The sequence below is a fragment of the Dermacentor variabilis genome, chromosome 1 (genome assembly GCF_050947875.1).
Source record: "Dermacentor variabilis isolate Ectoservices chromosome 1, ASM5094787v1, whole genome shotgun sequence".
Lineage (NCBI taxonomy): Eukaryota > Metazoa > Arthropoda > Arachnida > Ixodida > Ixodidae > Dermacentor > Dermacentor variabilis.
The window spans coordinates 155576273-155597485 of NC_134568.1; the positions used below are offsets into that span (position 1 = coordinate 155576273).

The 21213-nt window shown below is 44.4% G+C and overlaps 1 protein-coding gene across 1 annotated transcript in view; it reads right to left on the reverse strand.

The window, feature by feature from the left end:
* LOC142587196 (proto-oncogene tyrosine-protein kinase receptor Ret-like) overlaps positions 1–21213 on the reverse strand; it is a 352467-nt gene that overhangs the window by 17189 nt on the left and 314065 nt on the right. Inside the window, exons 13-17 of the mRNA XM_075698074.1 lie at positions 20745–20892; positions 18482–18589; positions 6644–6903; positions 5248–5370; positions 3882–3952 (exon numbers count right to left, since the gene is read on the reverse strand). Coding sequence (XP_075554189.1) covers positions 3882–3952; positions 5248–5370; positions 6644–6903; positions 18482–18589; positions 20745–20892 — 710 coding nt within the window. The remainder of the gene's footprint in view (positions 1–3881; positions 3953–5247; positions 5371–6643; positions 6904–18481; positions 18590–20744; positions 20893–21213) is intronic.

A 21213-nucleotide genomic window follows, 5' to 3' on the forward strand; every position in this document is an offset into this window, starting at 1 on the left:
GGGGGGAGGGTGCACCTCCTATCTTAGAGGCAATGTGCACTGGGTGCGAAGGCTAGCCGACCAGAGATAGCTGACGGCTTTTTCTACGCTGTGTTCCCGCACGCGTAGTACACGCTGAAGCGAGAGGCATCACGAAGGGGAATTCGGTCGCTGCTGCTGCTGCTCTTCATCCCGCCAGCATCCTAATAGTGACTGTCCATGGTCGCCGAGTGAGATGCGTTCATGTTTGCCTGTACGTGCTTGTTAATTTAGTTAGTAAGCTCATGATTAGGGCCGTTTATGCAGATGATAAAACTACTAACCTTACTTAGTATAGGTTTGTAATAATTTACTATCGAAATCGATGCTCCACCTGCCAGGCAAAACTGACTTTCTTTTTTGGAAATGCCTAAGGTGATCTTGTTCAGCAAGGAATCTGCATGCACAATCATCGTGGCAATTCTGAGCCCAATGTGCCCAGTTCTGCATGTAAACATCACACTTGACGTGCAAAAAGAATGTTCAAATATTGTATGATGGCTTTTTGCTAATACCTTTAACTTCACACAGCAGTTATGCACTAGAAAATGGGAAAACCATGTCCCTTCTATCATCGTGCTTTGGTTCATGCACAGCACAATGTGATATAAAAAGAAGATACCTGACTTGGGGCCCTATAACGTAAAACTATTCCAATATGTTTCTATTCCAATCTCCTGACGTCAAATTTGCGTAACTACCAACGCAAGCACCGGGCGGTCACCCGCAGGGTTGTCTGAAAAGACCTATCAAACGCTCTCCTCGTTCATAGGAGGTCACTTTTGTTTGCTTGAAAAACGAATAACATTACCTACACTGAGCGGCTTGTCGTATCTAATTGGCTGACAAGAGGCGAGGAGAACGCTCAAGTGGAGAGGGATTCGATGAGGCCGAGCCACTGCACTTAAAGTCAACAACCGGATGAAGAGGGTGGTGCCGGCGTCTACGATTGGTCGGCTTTCCCTTACTTAGCTTGCGATGGCTGGTCGAAAATCGCGGCGGCATGCAACGGAAGCTCAAGAATGACGCTAAAACGGACCCTCAGCAAAGAAGAGTCGGCAGAATGAGGGGGTAAACGTGCCGAAAGTGCTCGAAGACGTTACACGGCCACGCAAGAAGTTTTATTATTCGCAAATACACCCATGCTCTCTGGCAGGTGCGAGTAGCCAGTGTCTGAGCCATCGGAGGCAGCCATCTTCTATTCCTTTCGGAACGGGGCAGCCTGCGGCTATTCCGAAGAAAATTCAGTTTTGTTCGGCATATTAATGCATCTTTATCGCGTACACGTCACTATGACGCGGTGAGTACTTGCGGTTTTGTGACGCCGCGTGACAGGCAGGTGAAGTGGGTGCAGCCCGAAAACTTTTTACCAATAGCCGAGGGCTAATGGCGAAAAGGGGTCGAATCAGAAATAACTGTTTTTCTTTTTTCTGTCAAATCATGCATAATCAGTGTGTACACATCATATCAGATGGGGAGGAATCGCGATTTTCGTGACGTCGTGTGACAGACAGGTAAAGTGGGGGTGGTCGAAAAAAGTTTTTGCCCAATCGTGGAGGGCTGATAGCAGAATTGGAATAGAAAAGTTTGGAATAGTTTTACGTTATAGCGCCCCTGGTTTAAAACCAACCATTTTGTGATTTAGGCCAAGCATTCCAACCAATTTGCTTTCCTTTTTAAAACTTTTATTCAGGAATATTTAGCTGATTTATAAGTACGGTCCGCATGATACGCCATGTCGAGTTGGAAGATTGAGTAAAATGTGGCCAAACTGCTGCACGGCTGAAGTACACGCATCAGGGTCATGGTGCACTAAACAATTTGCTCTAAAAAGAATTCCATGTAGTTTGGGATTTTTCTCAGTGGCTTCTACTACACTGACCCTCCACGGAGAAAAACCCTTTAAAGTATACTTCTATGCGAGCTTTACTGCCAAGTTAGATATGACATAATCCGTTCTAGCTTTCCATAGAGGATGTACCTGGAAGAATCACTACTTCCCAGCGGCAATTTTCACAAACATATCCCCAATTAGAAAAGTTTGCCACTGTCCAACCGGTGTACACATCTATTTTTATCAAAGCATTTCTGGCCCAGAACAAATACGCACTAGTAGTACATAAAAGAACAAATACTGTATTGCATTTCTGGCACAGCCACAGTTCACTGGCCACAGCACATAAGCTGCATTTGCTACAGCTTAAGAAAAATAGTTTGCTGCAGTAAAAAAAAGGGTACCATGCTGACAAATGACCACAGTCTTTCTGCTGAGCTGATCTTGTGCACTGTGCGACAGTACCTGGCTGCACATAGCCATGCACGGTGAATTGATCAAGACATAGTGATTTGATTTACCTCTAGGAGCGGAGCATACCTGCCATAGAGGATTGGCCAAGAATAAGATTGCACTCAATAAAGTCCTCCTCGTGGAGGGGCTCACTAGCTGGGTGTGTCTTGCATGTCATGCTTGCAAATGGATGGTGCTGCAGACAGTACTTGTCTTTTGGTACATGCAAGCTGCATGTTTCTTCAGGCTGCAGAGGAGCATCTAAACATTGTCCAAGAGTTTCCAGGCATTCTTCTGATGGCAATGGAGTTCTTTCACTGTTTTTCAGGAGTACCATGTAGGGTTCTTCACATGATTGCATCAAACCTTCGAAACATATCCAGGAGTTGTGGGCTTATAATGCTGTTTGCAGGAAGTGGGTTAAGGAATCAGAGTCACTGGGGCCTGGCACTTATTTTTTTTCCTTTTTAAAGCAACCTGGTTTATGATTGGGCTGATTGCCATTTCTGCTCGATAAAGCGATGTGCTATTATATTTTTACTCATGAGAGTTAAGTTCTGACCTCATAACTGCTGCCCGCAGGTGCGAAGTTTTATTGTTGGTAGCGTTAAAGACACATGGAATAGCAGAAAATGTCGCGTAGCATTTTTTTACTACAACAATGTCTCCAAAATACTATAGCTAAACATAGACACAACGAAGTTGGTAAAATGGCACTTTAATTTGTCATATTGAAATTGGACCTTTTATGCAAATAAGTACAGCCACTGACATATTTTTCTTGCACGGAAGGGGCCATAAATCTTTTCACATTATTGTGAAACTGGAAAAACAAACGAATTTCATGACGAAAAATTCTTTCTTTTTTTTAATTTGGGAGTCCGCAAACAAAGATATGCTTTCATGCCGTGTCAATGATATCTTTACATCAACGGTATGGAAGTTGCGAAGCTTTCACCTCCACTCCGCCGCCGCAGCTGATAGCATCAATTGCCTGCAGTGGGACGACTATGCAGCTTTGCATCCGCCGCAGATAAGCTTAAAAAATTAGCTCAAGGGTCATGTCAAAAAGAAAAAGCGAGCCACCATACCCACTTTCGGGCTGTGCACCCGATGCACCAGGTTTTTGCCGCATCATGCGGCTGTTTCCAGTCTTCCTTTCACTCTTCCAAAACACGAGTCTGACAGCGCCGACCGAGAAGGAGTAGAAGGGAGACAGGAGAGAGCACGAGAGGGTGTGAATGTGACAAAGTCATGCTGAGCGGGGTGTGTGGATCAAAGGCAAATGTGTCGAAGGTTGGAACATCTTGCTTTTTTCTTCTTTTTTTAGTTTACCATTGTTTCTAAAATGGTAAGTTTGCTGGGTCCACTCTGACCCGCCATAGAAAGCTGGTCACAAAATTGGCCTTAGAGTGTATTACTCAAGAAATGGAAGGGTTTTCAAGAGAAAAAAAGAATTCCAGGTCTTCCAGGGGCCTTGAATTTCAATTTCAATGATTTTCAAGAACCTGTGTGCGTGCACACACAAATACACACACACACGACTGCTATTGCACAAGGAGGCTAAGCTGCTTACACATCGCTCTTGCTGCTGTATATCTGATCCTCCAGTGATTCCAAGGCCATCCATTTTACAGGCACCCTCCCCTGCAAGTTGTAACAATAACAAACATTAATAATGTGGTTCAGGATGCATGACTGAATAATGCAAAGTGTAACAGGGAGAGCATGTGCATATAGATGCTGTTCCATGCCTACAGCAACAAATTTAAGAATAAATATGCAAAATCTAGTACACCTTGTTTCTGAGAGGAGGCATTAGTATATATGGAGGACAACCCACATAAGTAAAGGCATCAATGTTTTGTACTCAGTAAAACGACCAATTACATGAAATATTAAGACAATTTTGATTTTCTTGAATTGTACAATACAGTATAATTTCATTTGAAGCTTTAATGAGGTGGAACGACAGAAAGTGTAATAAGCATATACAGTCCTGATATCTTTCATCAATGTCTCTTCCCTGGTATAGGTCTATAGAAAATTTGCACTTAAAGCTTAAAGAACCATGAAACACTTTTCTAACTAATCATAGAATGGCCTCACTATTAAAGGACATCATGTGACGAATCTCATGCCACGAATTTTTTTCGAATCCTTCAAGTATTAATGGAGTTATTGTACTGATACGTGGCTTTCTTTTCATTATCCTAGCACGCTGGAAACTATGCATGGGAGATGAAAAGAGAGCAAAGCCCCGCCCAAAAGTTGAGTGTCTTGGTGGCAAAAAGGCTCATTGCAGCCCCCTCTGGCAGCTGCAATAGACTACACTGTCTAGCATTCCATTGCTATCTTGAAGGCTACGCGCAGCAGACACATCTACACGCAATTGTCATGTGTAGACCAGCAGTGCAAGATGAAATGACTTTTCTATATTTTTGAAATTTCTGACGTATATATGCACAATTTATTTAACTAAATATTAGCAATTGCGCATTACTGAGAATGTTCTTGCGATCATGAAATCAGCCAATAGCATAGGTGGGTCCAGCTGCTTGAGATGACGCTGCATCATGACATTGCGGAAGCGAGAGCAAGTAATTTTTCTGTTTTTGACACGAGATTATAAATTACCTGCTACATGCAGTGCTGGAATATTTGGCTGACATGTTCACAGCAGGCAACATTTTTTTTAAATATGTTCAAAAAGTATTTCAAGGCCCCTTTCAGAAGAAGACAGAGCTCTGACACGCTCATGTGACCGCAGTAACAGTGCTTCAGGGATCGCCGTAATAAAGCGATATTTTGGTTGTGATTGTGTCCTAAAAGTGCACACCTAATGTGGATTAATCTTCTAAATAATCATTTGCAACACAAGGATGTGAGTCTCTTTTCCAGCTGCATAATGAGAGCAGAAGCGGCAGCACGTTGGCCCTTACCCTGCTCTTCTTGAGGTATGTGTCACCCTCATAGACGTCCCGACTTAGGCCAAAGTCGGAGATTTTGATAACATTTCCTTCAGCCAAAAGGATATTTCGTGCCGCTAAGTCCCTGTGCACCAGCTGCGAGAGAGGAAGGTAACAAAAATGTGCGTAAGATGTTTGCTCGCTTATATTGCCAAGGGTAATGAAATTGACTATATTTTTGTAGTTCTATACAAGAGCTTAGTGACAACTTGTGTGCTTAAGAGATAACGCTAAAATAACTGAATTAACTGGATTGAAGTTTAATGGGACTGGCAGGAATTACTAAAGTAACGTAGGTTCGCTGACTATACATATCAACAATTGTTTATATGTTACCTTTACTGAATGTAAAAGCTTGTTATATATTTGTTAAAACAAAGAATTATGTGAAAGCAAAATGCACATGATAACACCACAGTAGTTTCCCAATAAGCTTCTCAAGGCATCAAGTAACGGTAACAACCTACGGTCGAGACTAGTACTTTCCCTGTACATAAAAGGGTTACACTAGATAAAAAACTAACAAATATTTAACCTAGCAACCTTTGCAGACCTTTTGTTCCTATCTGCCACAGTGTCTTGGTGGCTAAAATGTTCTGTGGCGAAGAACAAGGTTGTGTGTTTGATTCCTGGCCATAATTACTGCATTCTGTTGGGGTGGAACACAAAATTCTCATGTACTGAGCTTTGCTTGTATGCAAAAGAACCCTAGGTGTCCAAAGTTAATCCACTAAGTCCTCCACTAAGGCATCTGCTCTCATAGCACCTGTGTTGCTTTTAGCGATAAATGCCATCAATTAGACTTTTTGTGAATAAAGATATTGCAATATGCAGAAAGAATGAAATCTGTAACATCACACAGTGTGGGCATGAAATTAAAAACAAGAAAAATAACCTTCAATTACCTTGTTAATAACCAACCCTTTCTGCAGAACAAATGCACAGTAAGTTCAGAAGAACAATCATTCACTGTAACCAGTGTGACCAGCGCGGGTAAGTAGCATTCACGAAGTTCTGGCCGGCTGAACTCTGTCTGTGCTATGCTGATTTTCCTCTTCTTCTGGGATGTGCGATATCACTGGGGCTGTCAGCTCTTGTCACACCAAACCGAATTCGTCACAAACCTTATTCAGTGTTTCGCTTTAGTATCTCTTGGCTTATAAATATGTGTTTTTATAGGCGTGAAGAAGTGGTAATGAGCATGCTGTGGCTTGAGACATACAGCCAGTGCTACATAGAAAAGGTACATTGATCTCAGTTAACTGGTTATAACTGCTTTTTCAAATTTTACCTTTTGCTGAAGCAAATATAGTCACGTGTGAAAATACACAAGAAGCACTGGAACATCAGGTTAGATAAATGAACGAACCTTCATGTCGGCCAAGTATGCCATCCCTTTCGCTATCTGATAAGCGAAAGAAATTAGATCGCTGAAGCTGGGCAGTTCAGGCTCAGTAGGATCCTCGGTATTCTCTTCTGGGGACCTCAGAGCTGGCTCCTGAGCCATGTATGTTGGGTTGCATACAACTGTCACGTCTGCACCCCCTCCGGCCATGTGCCGACTATGCCGCAGCACATTTAACAAAGAGCCAAGTTCTGCATACTCCACGATTACATAAAGCGGTCCACCTGCAAGAAGACAAAGATAGCGGAGAGGGCGGTGACATTAGTTTTCATTTCCAATTTTATGAAAATAAATAAATAAATAAATAAATTGTCCACAATGAGCAGGAGCCCCTTTTCACCTTGGCACCTTTGCCCTTACTATGTGAGAAAAGCATCTGATGGACTGGCGGCATATTCATTAAGAAAGAACAGCCTGTTAGTAAGGTCTCACACTAGCAAGAACTCCATTTAGTCATTAGTAAACTGTTTCATTTATATTCATCTTTGAACTTCACAATATTTAAAAGCTAAGCTTTCTTTGCAAGCCATTCCGGACTTTCCTAACTGCGGCTGCTACCTGCTGCTCCTGCTCGTACTTTCTTGCTGAACAGCTCGCACTCGGCTGTGGGATGGCCGTGCCATCTAGGAGTGATGGCTCACACTGATTCGGCCGTAGCAGTGGAACGTAGAGGGGTGAAACCGGCCTGTGTGAGCGGGGCGTCAGGCCAACACCCTCTAGAGAACTTAAGGCCTTCAGGCTGACCCTCTCCCCTTGAGCTACGTCACGCAGAAGAGGCCAACATAGAAATTCCGTGCAGCGCGCTGCGAAGCTACTAGCGGTGCACACGTGTTGAAAAGGAAACGCGGAAGATATACAATGCTTAGCCCCGGCTATTCAGAGAAGACCGAGGCGACGACGGCGGCGACAACAATTCGGTTAGTTCCAGGAGCCCTGCCGCTCCTTGAATAGCTTCGCGGTTTAACAAGTCCCGGCATGCTCAGCCATGCTGCCGCATGCTTCCGAACACACATTTTTTTTCTAGACGTGACCAGTGCATGCAGTCTCAACACTTGTGCTGTGCTTGCGATTGTGTGTAACGCGAGTCTTCGTTGCCCCGGAATGTGGAGTGCCATGTCAAGATATGCCTAATAAGTGCTGCGTGCCCAATTGCCGGAGCAATTACAAATCGGGGGAGAAAAATCACGTCTTCAAGATTCCGCAAGATGAAGAACCCCAGAGTGCCTGGATTAGGGCGATACCACGTGCAGATTTCATTGTATCACCGCACTCCAGGGTAAGATCTTCAGTACTTCTTTAAATAGTTACTTTTGATAAATAGGGGAAGGTTAATTGCTCAATTACAGAAAGTTCCTTTAAATCAGGAATGTTAGAATAAAATTTAGAACAACTTTTAACTTCCTTCTAGGTGTGTGAACTTCATTGAGGCCGACATCGTGCGGGAGGTCTCTCACCTCGACGACCTTACAGGGCACAGCGTCACTGCAACACTCTCACGCCTGCGTCTTCGCTCAGGCGCAGTCCCATCAAAGTTTCCTCAATGTCCACCTTATCTTTCGAAGCCAAGCACCTCGAGGGAGGATGCTGTAGCTACGCCGTGTACGCTTCATTGAAAAAGCTCGACTGTTCGAAATGCAGGGACGCACTAACGGAGGAAAGGTTGACATCGGTTTCAGGCACGGATGGACGGTACGACCTCGTGAAACAACTTGACAGCAGATGACTTGTCTATCCAGCTATATTTGCCGTCAACGTTGTCGCGCACAACTACGTGGTTGTTAAGCAAATATCAGCGAAAGAGGAATTTATTAATCTGCCAAGCCAACGTCGTTTAGTCACTGACCTCACGCTTGAACTGCTCGTCAGTGATGATTCCTCAGAGTTCGACGCTTGCGAGGATGGGAACAAATGTGAATTTGTGTTAGGGCACCTTTTGTGGTGTAGCACGAATATTTTATTGAAGAACTACTGCTGCAAGATGAACGACAAAACATTGGTTGCTAATGCGAAGGCAAGGAAAAGAAAAGCTGAAACTCTGCGCAATAAGGCAGCTGTTTCCTTGTAAATAGCTACACGAATGTTTTATATCCCGTTTCTATACTTATTTGAGTTGTAAATTAGTGCACTGCGGTAATTAGTGCGTCGAGAGCGAAATTATTTGTTTAAGCATAATCTAGATTGTAATAAGTACATGTGTCCCCAATAAAATTGTTCATACGCAATTGTGAAGCTAATAGAGTGCGTTACATTCATCATTGCCGCACCATAAAAACCATAAGTACAAAAATACGGAAGGAAAAGTTTTTTATGGATTCAATTTATTTGAAGTAATAGGTATGAAGTGTGGGGTATAATAAATAATACTAATTATTATAATGCACAAAAAACCTACATTACAAAGACGACAAAGTGCGACGCTATAAAAAGCTGCTGGAATCAATACCTGCACAACCTTTACAAAGCTGTTTGCATCTGTGCCTCTAAATAAATGCTTTGTAAAGTGCCTGCTGCTCATTCCGCAGTTTCGACTGAAGAAAAAGTGTAGAGTGGTCAATAAAAGCATACGGCTGCTAGGTGAACCAAGCCGCGATCCCTCCATTCAATCCGTATCCCCGAGCGTGCCGCTGGCCTCTTCTCTGTGACGTCACTCGCCAAGCACTCCGGCCTTCTTGTCTAGGAGGTGTTGGTTAGGCGCTGGTGGAAAGGGCAAGAGGACCGCAAGGCGTGTGGAAAGGGCAAGGCGGCCGCAATGCAGAGAGCCACAATGAGATGGGAGAGAGGGCACTGGAGGAGATTAAAGTCCAATAAACTTCGTAAAATGTGACACTGTCCTCCTCCGCCTTCCCTCCTCCTCGTTTCTCCTCTTTTTCACGCTGCCTCCTCGACCGTGGCGCCGCCTACACTGCTCGAGCGTAGCAACGGCGCCAACATGCGGTCCTCGCCACTCCGTAGACGCTTCTTGAGCAAAAATGGCGCTGATGCACAGCGCGAGGGCCCACGTGATGCTATTAGGCCAATAGCGATGCGTCGTTGGCCTCGGCCAGAGCACGCGAGGAGGAGGCGGCATTCTTGAAAGCGTGGCAGTACTTTACGAAGTTTAAGGGGCTTTAGAGGAGATGGCCTCACAATTGCGCATGCTTTGCGCCGCCTGGCAAATGCGTGGACAGTTGCATCTGTGCCTCCAAGGGGAAGTAGAGCATCCTTAAACAGATGGCGCAGAAGGCTAGCTTGCCTTTTTCAACTCCTATAATGCTGGTTGCATTCAAAGGTGCATTGCACTGCAGAGCTCTTCGTTCGGGGCATCCTTGAGCCAGGTGAGAAGGTGCGCGTGAACACTGCCTCATTACACTGTATATAGATTCCAACAGGACATGGTGTATCTGCTGCATTTTCGTCATTAAATAAGCACAGAGTTTGTAGGGTGCTATAATTAAAAGCATGGAGAAACTGCTATGGGTGACTGGAAGCCACTAAAGCATTCGAGAGTTTGGCTTTTGTTCGCATTTAAACATGCTATGCTTTGTTCTTGACTCATGCTTGTGTAAAACATGAAGAAAAAATAATAAAAAGATGGAAGTTTTGCCATAAGCGTTAAACAGTCACAGCGATAGGGGGTGCAGTAGTGCACACAGTAAAGTGACTACCATATGAAAGGTATCATTTTGGTATGACATGAAATTTTGGCCTGGCACAGCTCTGCCTACCTTAGGTAGCATAATGACCATGCTGTAACGCAGCTGAGATGTGCACTATGTGTACACCTCCTAAAGCAGATTTCCGATACCATACATTTGCCATACTGGCCGTGCAGTTTTTAGCACACCATGAAATACAGAGACTGACACCGGGAGACACCACACCAAAAATATCTCGAAAGTACTTCTCATGTGGTTTCCACATGAAGCCAACACACAATGAAGCCAAGTAATTATATGTTGGCTTCATATGGATGTTAATAAAAATGAAGCCCCTCAATTTCTCTTATTGTTACTCCCATGTGTTTGCCACATACATGACGCAGTGTCTGCAGGAAACATTTGCAGTGGTCAGTGAACAACCTGCTGTTTACTCTTGGGCTTTAACGTAGAGTGGTATTTTGACATGAAAGTACTCTGGACTGTGCTCAGTCCAAGACCTGGCCAAGAAAGTGTCACACTGCCCAAGCAATGTGCCCAGGCCTGGACCAAGTATTGGCTGCTAGATATGGCAGGGTCAGCCCATATATAAATATGCAGGCCTAGAGTATACACTCAGTCATTAACACATGGTTATTTCAGGGCAGTCTTCTATGTACATACTATCTTGTGGACCCATTCCTGCTGCTCAACTGGTATGCTGTGAAATTCAGTCAAATATACTTTTTTAGAATAGGTAAGAAATGCAGAGGACCTGCAGCACTTACTCTTCATCCCATACCTTTTAATTTAATTTTGTCACTACATAGAATGGTAAACTACAAGAGTGTTTTGTTGCACTCATAATAAGGAATATTTTCTTTTCTCACTCTCATACACAGTAAGCGTGCCTTACATAGCCTGTCCATCTTTCACTTTAGTGAAGGGATGACTGACAGTTGCAGGGAACATCATCATTATGATAACAACAGTGTTGTACGCCTTGTAAATTACAGCAAGGAAAGCTAGCATTTTAAACTGAATCCCTTTCAACGTTCTCTGGCAAGATTTCCTTGCCCCACTCCCATCTTAAAACATTTCCTTCTAGGTATTAGACTGGAGATGCTCTGAGATATGACTGCTAGCCAATGAACTCGCTGCAGGCTTCTTGCCACAGCCTGATACGGATATTTGAGCCAACTAGTTGACCACATTTTTTTGTTTAGGATGATGTTTAAGTTGCATTTATACTCTATGTGACCACATGTTCATCCTGCTTTGTATGTGTCGCAAAATCTTATCGTGCACGGATGTTCCCCCCTCCCCCCATGTTTGGAATACTTAGCATATTTACAAGAAGAAGGAAACAGAGGGGCTCGATTTTTGTTAATAATGACCATATATGTAAAACTAACAGGCAATGAAGCCAAGGAAGGTGAAGGAATAATTCTGTGGTTGAAACTGACATGTAGAAAATAATGAGAAAAAGGGAAAATGAAGTGGATGAAAAGATAACTTGTCACAGGTGGGAGACAAGCCCACAACCTCCACATCAAGAATGCATTGCACTACCATTTGTATTATGGTGATGGCTATCAATTCGTATATACTATATTGGGTATTTATGTGTACTAGATCTAGCTCTGGGAGTGTTAGCCAGCATCACTCAGGGTCATGGCGACCAGATGTAGAACATCCTTTTCTTTCCAATGGTGTCATGTAACACGAGAACTTAGGAGAGCAGGGTCCCACCCTCATGTGCTTGGGTACATGGTGTTCCAACACACCAAACGCCTGATAATACAGAACGCTGTCAGGTTAAGTGCACGTACTGACACTGACAACACTTGGAAAGAGGAGTTATTCTTCGAACAGCCGATGAAATGCCGATGATGGTCATAAATAAATATTGCTGCCAACGATTAGTTTTGTTTTAGTAAAACATTTTCTTGGATGAGTTTCTTCATAATTGAGAAAAATCAGCAGTGCAAAAAAGGGAAAAAAAGAGAGGAGACAATTACACAGGACTCTGTACGTCCTGTGTGCTACAGTCCTCTATACTTGTCTCATCCTTGTTTTTCCTTCTCTAATCTTGTTGTATATATATATATATATATATATATATATATATATATATATATATATATATATATATATATATATATATATATATATATATATATATATATATATATATATATATATATATATATTGTAATGGCGGCGAAGAAGGCCGTAAGTGAAAGAAGAGGAAGGGCAAACAGAAGGATAGAAGGTCAGGGAAATAGTTGGTTTTTGGAACGGCTGAGATTTGGGTGTGTCGTGTACTGCTTGGAATCTGTTCAAGGCACCGGACTCCCGTTACATCTTGGTGGCAGCGGTCATGTTAACCCACAGCAAGACGTCCCCCAGTACGATGCCTTCGCTCACATCAGTGCCACAATCTATGTTGGCGCCGTCATCGGACACTCAACTGGACCCCGCCCCTTCTGCGAATGACGCCATCCCTATGCAACAGTCGCCGCCATCAGAGTCTTCAGATTCTGGCACGAAGCCTTCAAACATTCACCCTGCCGAGTTGGATTGCACTCACCATCAGCCTGTGCCCAACCTAGCGGCTCTCCTGGACTCTTTTCAAGCATGCCTTGACCAGCAACTGCTCTCTGTTGAGGACTCTTTAGTCCAGCGTATGTCGTCCATGGAAAGGTCCGTGGTGAGGTCGCATCGCCGACCTCACCACAGACCTCTGTGGTCTGTGGACATGACGGCACCTCAATCTCCCTTTCCCAATTCTGTCAAGCAGCAATGTCGGCAACCCTTCCCAAGTCTACCTACCTTTGACAGTACCACGTCATGGCCTGCTTTCCGTAGGCAGTTTGAGTCTGTCGCTGCGCTCCACTATTGGTAACCTCACCAGAAAGTTTAAATCCTCGTGGATCAGCTTCATTCTGCTGCTGCTGGATTTCTGGAGTTCTTGCCAGCATCCGACCGTTCCAAATATGCAAGTCTCGTCTCGGCGCTCGAGTCCCGCTATGGTGATGCCCATCTTCAGCACTTACACCTTACAGAATTACAGTGTGTGCAACAGGGCCACTGCAGTCTGCAAGAGCTTGCTGCTCATGTCGAGCGCCTGTTGTGGAAGGCCCTGGCTGATTGTCTGAACTCCACCGCCGACTTGATTGCTACCAAAGCCTTCATCGACGTAAATGTTCAACGCTTTGTCCACCTCGCCCACGTGTCTACAGTTCACGCTGCCTTAGCTCTTGGCTTGGAGGCTCACATAGTAAATTGCTCCACTGCATGGCCCCACTCCTGCCCCTTTTCCAAGTCAACAAGTGTCAGCAGGCCAAATCATTCGCTCCGACGCATACCGTCAGTGCTCTTCAACCATGTGCTGCTATCAATGTAACGAGATCGGCCATTACAATCGACACTGTTTGTGTCATACTCCTTCGTTGGAAAACCACTGCGCGCCACCGAGGGCAGGACCCCGCATGAGTCGTCAAGTCCCTCTCCAGTCACTGGGCCCACTTACAGGTATGCCCATGATGCAAGTTCAGCTAAGTGAGCCACCGGAAAACATTGATGCCCTAGTGGACTCTGGTGCAGCTTTTAATTTCATAACACCAAATTTGCTGCCCATTCAGTGCCATCTGAAGATGGCTACGGTCGCACAAGCCGGCCTCCTCCTAGCTGACGGAACTCATCTACCGTCCCTTGGAGAAATCTGGATGACTGTGACTGCTCTCAGAAAAAGCGTAAGTGTCCCATTCATTGTGATGCAAAACCTCTGTGCGCCCTTAATTTTGGCTGCAACTGGTGCTCAACACTGGGTGTACCCATAGACTTTAACCATGGTGGTTGCATAATAGGATTGCTCCCTCATGATCCAGCACCTGACCTGATAGCCAACACAATCCTGAGTGAACTGCTGTCCTTGTGAGTGCGCTCTATATTTAAGTTGGCCAGCTATGCGGGCGCAGGAGCTCGCTCCTTTCTGAGCAATGGCACTTTGTCATTGCGTGAGCATTTATCTTACTTTCGTATGAGAGTGCGCGTCCTCTCGACATGTATATGTGCGCTAACGACCGTGCTTCTACCGAAGGCCCACAAAAATGAACATGCTCGCCCACCACCACCGCTTTGTTTTCCTTTGCTGGCAACATCTACAGTAACTATACTCTTGTCTTCCACTGTGTGGGTACCCATTCATTGAGACATGGACGCATGCTTAGATGCGGATGTCTTTGTTGACTGCACCATCTGCTCGTGACCGGACAATGAATTTGCCATCCCACACTCTTTACAGCGCTCCTCTCCTTTTGCATTTGCTGTCCTGGTGTTCAACCTATCAGACAGCCTGCTACGCCTACACTCTGAAACTGTGTTGGTGCCCGGGGCAGCCCTTCAGCCCTGCTCCTAGCAACAGTGCAACGCTGTACTTCCACGGAGAGTGCCGATGACTCCGTCGACTGGTATGTTTTCCATTTCAGCCAAACCTAATGTCAACCGAGAATTCTGATATCCAAGCATTGCTGGTGAAATTTTGAAGGTGCTAGGCGAACTTCTGAGCGAACTTCACTGTACTATTCTTGTTCCTCACCAAATCAACACTGGCTCCCATGCACCCATTCAACACAACCGTTGTTGTGTTTCTGCTTCTGAATGGGCTGAAATTACAACTCAAGAGGAAGATATGTTACAGCGTGGTATCATATCTCGCTCGTTCAGTCCTTGGTCGTCCCCAGTAATTCTCATAGGAAAGAAGGACGGCACTACGCGATTTTGTGTAGACTATCACCGCCTAAACAGCATTACCAAGCCGGATGTATACCCTCTTCCCTGCCTTGACGGCGCCTTAGATCAGCTTCATGGGGTCAGATTTTTCACTGCACTCGACGTCCTCTACGGCTACTGGCAGGTCGGGCTCGATGAGAAAAACTCGGAGAAGACTACTTTTATCACACCGGATGGCCTGTACTATTTTAACTGCCTTCCTTTTGGGCTCTCTAATGCACCTGCAACGCTCCAATGACTAATGGACAAGGTCCCTCGACACTTGAAGTGGTCGGTGGCATTGGTGTACTTTGGATGACATTATTGTTTATGTTCCAACATCTTTCGAACACTAATGGCATTTGGAGCTTGCCTTGCGCGCTCTAGATGATGATGGGCTCCGCATAAAGCCTTCAAAGTATTTATTCAGCTATTCGGAAGTTACCTCCTTTAGTCATGTTGTGAGTGCCCACGGTATCAACCCTGACCCTTCAAAGCTACAAGCGTTAGCCTCCTACAACGGCTAAACAAGTTAAATGTTTTTGGGTTTTGCTTCCTACTTCCACTGTTTCGTCCCTGGCTTCGCCGCTCATGCTGCACCCCTCAGTGAACTTCTGAAGAAAAATCGGGAGTGGCATAGGGGCCCCGACCAGGAATCAGCCTTCCAGAACATTAAGGCGGCCCTGACGACTCCCCCGACACTCGCACACTATCAAGAGGACGCCCTTAGCATCATCCACACTGACGCCAGTGGTCTCAGTCTTGGGGCGGTTCTACATCTGACTCCGAAGGGAACGAGAAGGCCATTGCCTATGCCAGTCGCTGCCTCAGTGAACCAGAAATTCGGTACGACACTTCAAAACTTGAGTGCCTCGTGGTAGTCTGGGCCATTGAAAAGTTTTGGCCTTAAGTCTACAGCAGGCATTTTACTATTGTTACCGACAACATTTCACTGTGCTGGCTCCAAACAAGAGACCTAAATGCCAAAATTGCCCGGTGGGCTTTCAAACTTCAAGACTACAGCTTCATGGTCGTTCATTGTAGTGGTACTTGTCACCAAGACACTGACTACCTTTCAAGTAACCCTGCTGCTAATAACTACTCTGTGCCGGCATTTGCAGTACTTGATCTCCGAGCTGTACAATCAAAGGATACCGAAATCTGCGACATCGTCTGGCACCTCTCTGGTGATACCAGTACCCCTAAGTGGCGCCTCAAGAAACTTTCATGAACTTATGCAGCCCGAGATGGCATCCTTTCTCATCGATACACAGGAAGTGAATCGTACCTACCGATGGTGCCTATGGCCATGCGACCATCCATACTTTTCATGTGTCACAATGCCCCCTTTGCTGGCCACCTGGGTCAGCAGAAGACTCTGGTTCGTGTTAAGGAAAGGTTTTGGTGGTCTGGCATGCGCGCCAATATCTACCTGTACGTGTCATCCTGCACCATTTGTCAAGCTTGTAAGGTCCTCACAAACCCACAGCCTGTGTCCTTACAATTGATCGCCCCTCCTAACGAACCATTCAATATTGTGGGCATTGATCACATGGGCCCGTTTCCTCGCAGCAAGCATGGCAACAAATTTCTCATTGTGTCCATGGACTACCTGACTAAGCGGGTAGAACTTTGAGCCGTCCCTGATTCTGCAGCCGCTCATGTCAAGTCCTTAATTAACGAGTGCCTCATATTCTGGCATGGCACGCCGAAGTTGCTGATTCCATGCCGACCATGGCATGAAATTTATGTCATGTTCCTTCAAAACTTTCTTGTCTAAACATGGAATACGACATGCTGCAGCGTCCCCTCAACATCCACAAACAAATGGACAGGTTGAGCGCACCAAATGCACCATAAAAGACATCCTTTCTTCCTACATCTGTCCCACATACGAATACTGGAATGACTACGTCGCTGCTGCGGTTTTTGCTCTAAACACATCCCAACAGGAAGTCACTCATGCCATGCATTTTAAGCTACTCTACGGGAGGACGCCAAGGTTACCGCAAGAACACCTTTTTGGCTTTGACATGTGTCTGCAAGAATGCCCTGCAAAAGTGGACTCCACCAAGACGCTGCATCAGGCTCGCCTCTGAGCTCCAGCTAGCAATACTGCACCACCAAGCGCAGTTCAATACGTCTTCTCAGTAAAGTCCTTCTCGCGCTTTCCAACCAAGTGATTTAGTCATGGTTTGACGGGCACCGCGTTTACCTTGGCGCTTCGAAAAGTTCTTACCCCGGTTTTCTGGCCCTTTCCTTGTTGTGGAAGCTCTGGATCCTGTGATGTTTCGTTTGGCCGTAATTCCAGAGCTTGATGACAATCGTTGCAAATGCACTTTTCTGCTTTACATTCCTTGTGAAACGTGTACTGAACTCCTGTCTTACTCCTGTGCGAACTTGAGGGGAGAGGGGGCAGAGAGTGAAACGGTAATGAAGAACGCCCCAGGTGAAAGAAGAGGAAAAGAAGGGCAAGCAGAAGGATAGAGTAGCAGTTGTCAGGGGAATAGTTGGCTTTTGGAATGGCTGAGATTTGCACCTATATATGTATATGTGTGCGTGTGTACGTATATATATATATATATATATATATACATATTCAGGCCAACATTGTGACCACAAGCATGACAGAAAATTGGAAGGGAAACGCACCAATAAGGATCGACAATAGAAAGATATTAAGCAGATGAAATGGCGCTGTGCAAGGCAGCAAATATTAATAAAACAACTGCCTAAATGTGGCACTACCTTTTAAAACCAAATGTGACTTGATCTGCATTATTTTCTGCTGGCTTCATAAAAGCAGTGCAGTGTCGCTTTTGACTGAGACACACTAATCTAAGGTATTAAAACAATATAGTATAGCTAAGCTGTACTAATCTAATGCATGGCAAAACTAGATAAAGCTTCCGCAAACCAAATGTAAGTAGCTTGTCATGCTATCGCAATTGTGCTTTCAAGAAGCAGCAGCACAGTTTTATCTTTTGTACTGTTGAAGATAGCCATTATTTGACCACTCCTCTGTTGCGCTGTTCCAGAATACATATAGTGTAAGGTTTTCCCATTGCTTTTGCTTGTGTTGTGTCTAACATAAAATTCCAAGGGGGAATAACTTGAATGGAATTAAGGACACCATCATAAAAAGCATAACAGTGGCAGATTCCGTAAAAGCCTGCTTAGAACACCATTAAACACCTAAAGATATTTCACCAATGTGAGAGAAAAAAGGCCAGCAAAGAGTGAGGCCTAGTGCTTCATAAACTCAAGCAGCTTCTTCCTGCTGCATGCTGGCAACATCAAAATAAATGACATGAGTGAGACAACAAAATAACTTTCACAGTTAATAATAAAAAGAAAAAAAATCTACCAGAGCGTTGAACAATATGTATAAAAAAGAACCCACAATACTCACCTTTCGTGGTGCAGCCCCCGAGAAGACGTATCACGTTGGGATGGTTGACTTCCTTGAGCATACAAAATTCTGATAGCAAATCTTGTTCCTCAGCTGGTGTCCAACTGCCTAAAAGTGAGAATGCAAACAAGTGTGCACGTGGAATCTCATGATTGGTCACTTAGGGGAAGAGTTTAATTCATTAAACCTATATTGCACGTGCCACCATGTGTTTACTAATAATAAAATGCAACTGGTTAGAGCACTCTACAACAGTAAGTCACTTTTGCTTTCAGTCTGTAAGATAAGTACATAAAATGTGACTTCAATAACACAACTCTGCACGTCAGGTGCCATGAACGGGCACTATATGTTGAAGCTACTCGATGATCAGCAAAACACCAAAAAACTCAGTATTGACACGTGTACTTATTTATCTTTCTCAGGTGACCACTTTTTCACCGGCTAACGAAGGTTAAACGTTATCGCTCAGCACAGGACTTTCAAGCTTTCCAGCTCAGAGGAATGCCACCAGGTACTGCGAAACGTGTTTATTCCCCTCGTCCTACATGCATAGAGACCTCAATGAGCACTTCCAATAAACAATTGACATGGTTAAAGAAGGGTTATTACAGAGAAATAAAAATTAGAACAATCTCCATATTATTACGCAAAAAGTCCAGCAAGTAGGAAACTAGGTAGGAAACTTGGCAGCCGTCAGACTGAAGACGACAAAAGGCCTTTGTACCAGTGTGCTGGCCTCCGTCTCGTGCCATCCTACCTGCTATACTTCCAGGTAACATCTCTTATGGATGTGCGGCGGGTACTCTTCTGATCACAGAGCTACATTGCGGATGCCACATGATGTGTCACATACCAATATAAATCGGCAAGTTGAATCTGATTTCCCTTAAAGCAGAAAGTTGGCCAGTGCATTGGACTTGTCTGAGCTGAGCTGCAACAATTCCTACCAAAAGTACTAAATTATCACTAGTTTTTAAGCTGTGCTTGTGTGTTGCAAAAAAAAAGAAGAAAATTCAGGAGAATCCATCCCAGTGAACTACCAATATCCTATCAATATTCAGGTATGATCCATTAATCTACATCTCAACATAACATCTAAAGGACATACATTACATTGTGTGATGTATGTTGTAACAACATGACAAAAGGACTTTTTGAACCACACATTAATAGTTGCCCTGCCCCATAGGCCTCTTTTTGCCAGTTTCCCTATGACAGAATCATGTTTTCTTATTTGTTCAAATTATAGTTGGAAACTATCACGTCTGCATGTCATATTTATCTACTCTGCCTATTTTCTGACACAACATACTTTTAAAATTAGTTAATATGATATGCTCAGTGTGCCATGCGGGGGGGGGGGGCGGCCAAGGAGAACAAGTACGCTGCGCTTCCTCGTCGTGGGAGTGTGCATTAATGTGTGAATGCAATGTATTTGATTTTGCTGCAATGGCGTTCTACCATACAGCATCTGCTGCAAACATTATGCTGAATTTGTCTGTCATAATACTTCTGCTATAGCACCTGCAAGTATGGCTCACTAGCGTGAATTGAAAAATATCTACTAGATGTTCTATAGACAACTGCAGGCCTAAATTGAACATCTATTAGAGGTCTCATATGTCCAGTTGCGATATCCATGGTATGTATTTGTAACATTGTTTGCGTAAATATAGATATCTATAGAATATGTGCAATGACTAAAACATCATGTTCTACGGACATCTATGGAACATAAATGGTTATCTGGGCATCTAAAGGTGAATGTCAACTTTATGCGATTAACTCTGAAGCAATGTAGTGACACACTGCACACCACTAGAGAATGATGAGGTTTGAGCACTGAGGACTATCTGACAATGTACCGTATATACTCTTGTGAGGGCCTCACTCTTTCTTTAATTTTGACGAGGTGCGACCCTTACACGGGACTGAACCTCTGGATCAAAATGGTGCTGGCCCAGCCGGCGACTTGTGCACACCCAGGATTTTGTCCACACTCCGGCTCTCGTCATTTAGTAGTGGCATGTGGAAGTAGGCAGCGTGTGAAAATTCGCCGATGCGCACACATGGCATCAGGGCACCGAACGTGATTGCTCCTCAATTGGATTTTTTTCCCAAATTTTGGGCTGTTTTTTTCCCCAAATTTGGGGCTGCCAAGTTAGACGTGCGGACCTTACACGGGTGCGGCCCTCACACGAGTCTATACGGTAAGTGTACCGTGGTCTGCTTATATATAGTTTGAGAAAAACTAGACTACCTTTTAGCATCTTGACCGCCACCGTCGTGAAGCCTCGCACACCGCCGATGTCACGGGCACGGGCTCGAACCACACGGCCGAATTCTCCTTCACCCAGACTTTGCTCCAAGATTAGGTTTTCCCTGGGATACTCCCACTGCTCATCCACCTATACAGCAAAATGAGGTTGCTATGATATTACTGTAATCAATCAAATTTCATACACAGTAACTGAATTGCATCTTGGTGTCATTAGCAACACAGTGAATTGCTCTGAAGCTCTGGAAAGAAACACCAGGGTCCTGAACACTTTATACCGTACCAAGCCTATGAGATAATACGTTTTATTTCTCTCTCTTTCTCAAAGTGACACTAAAGGCAAATATTAAGCAAAGCTAGAATGAAAGAGTATGCTTCTGTAATAACGAATTCTTCATTCGTAATGAAAACAGAGCTTTTGTAAGCGAGAAAATGACGGCGATAAGAAATT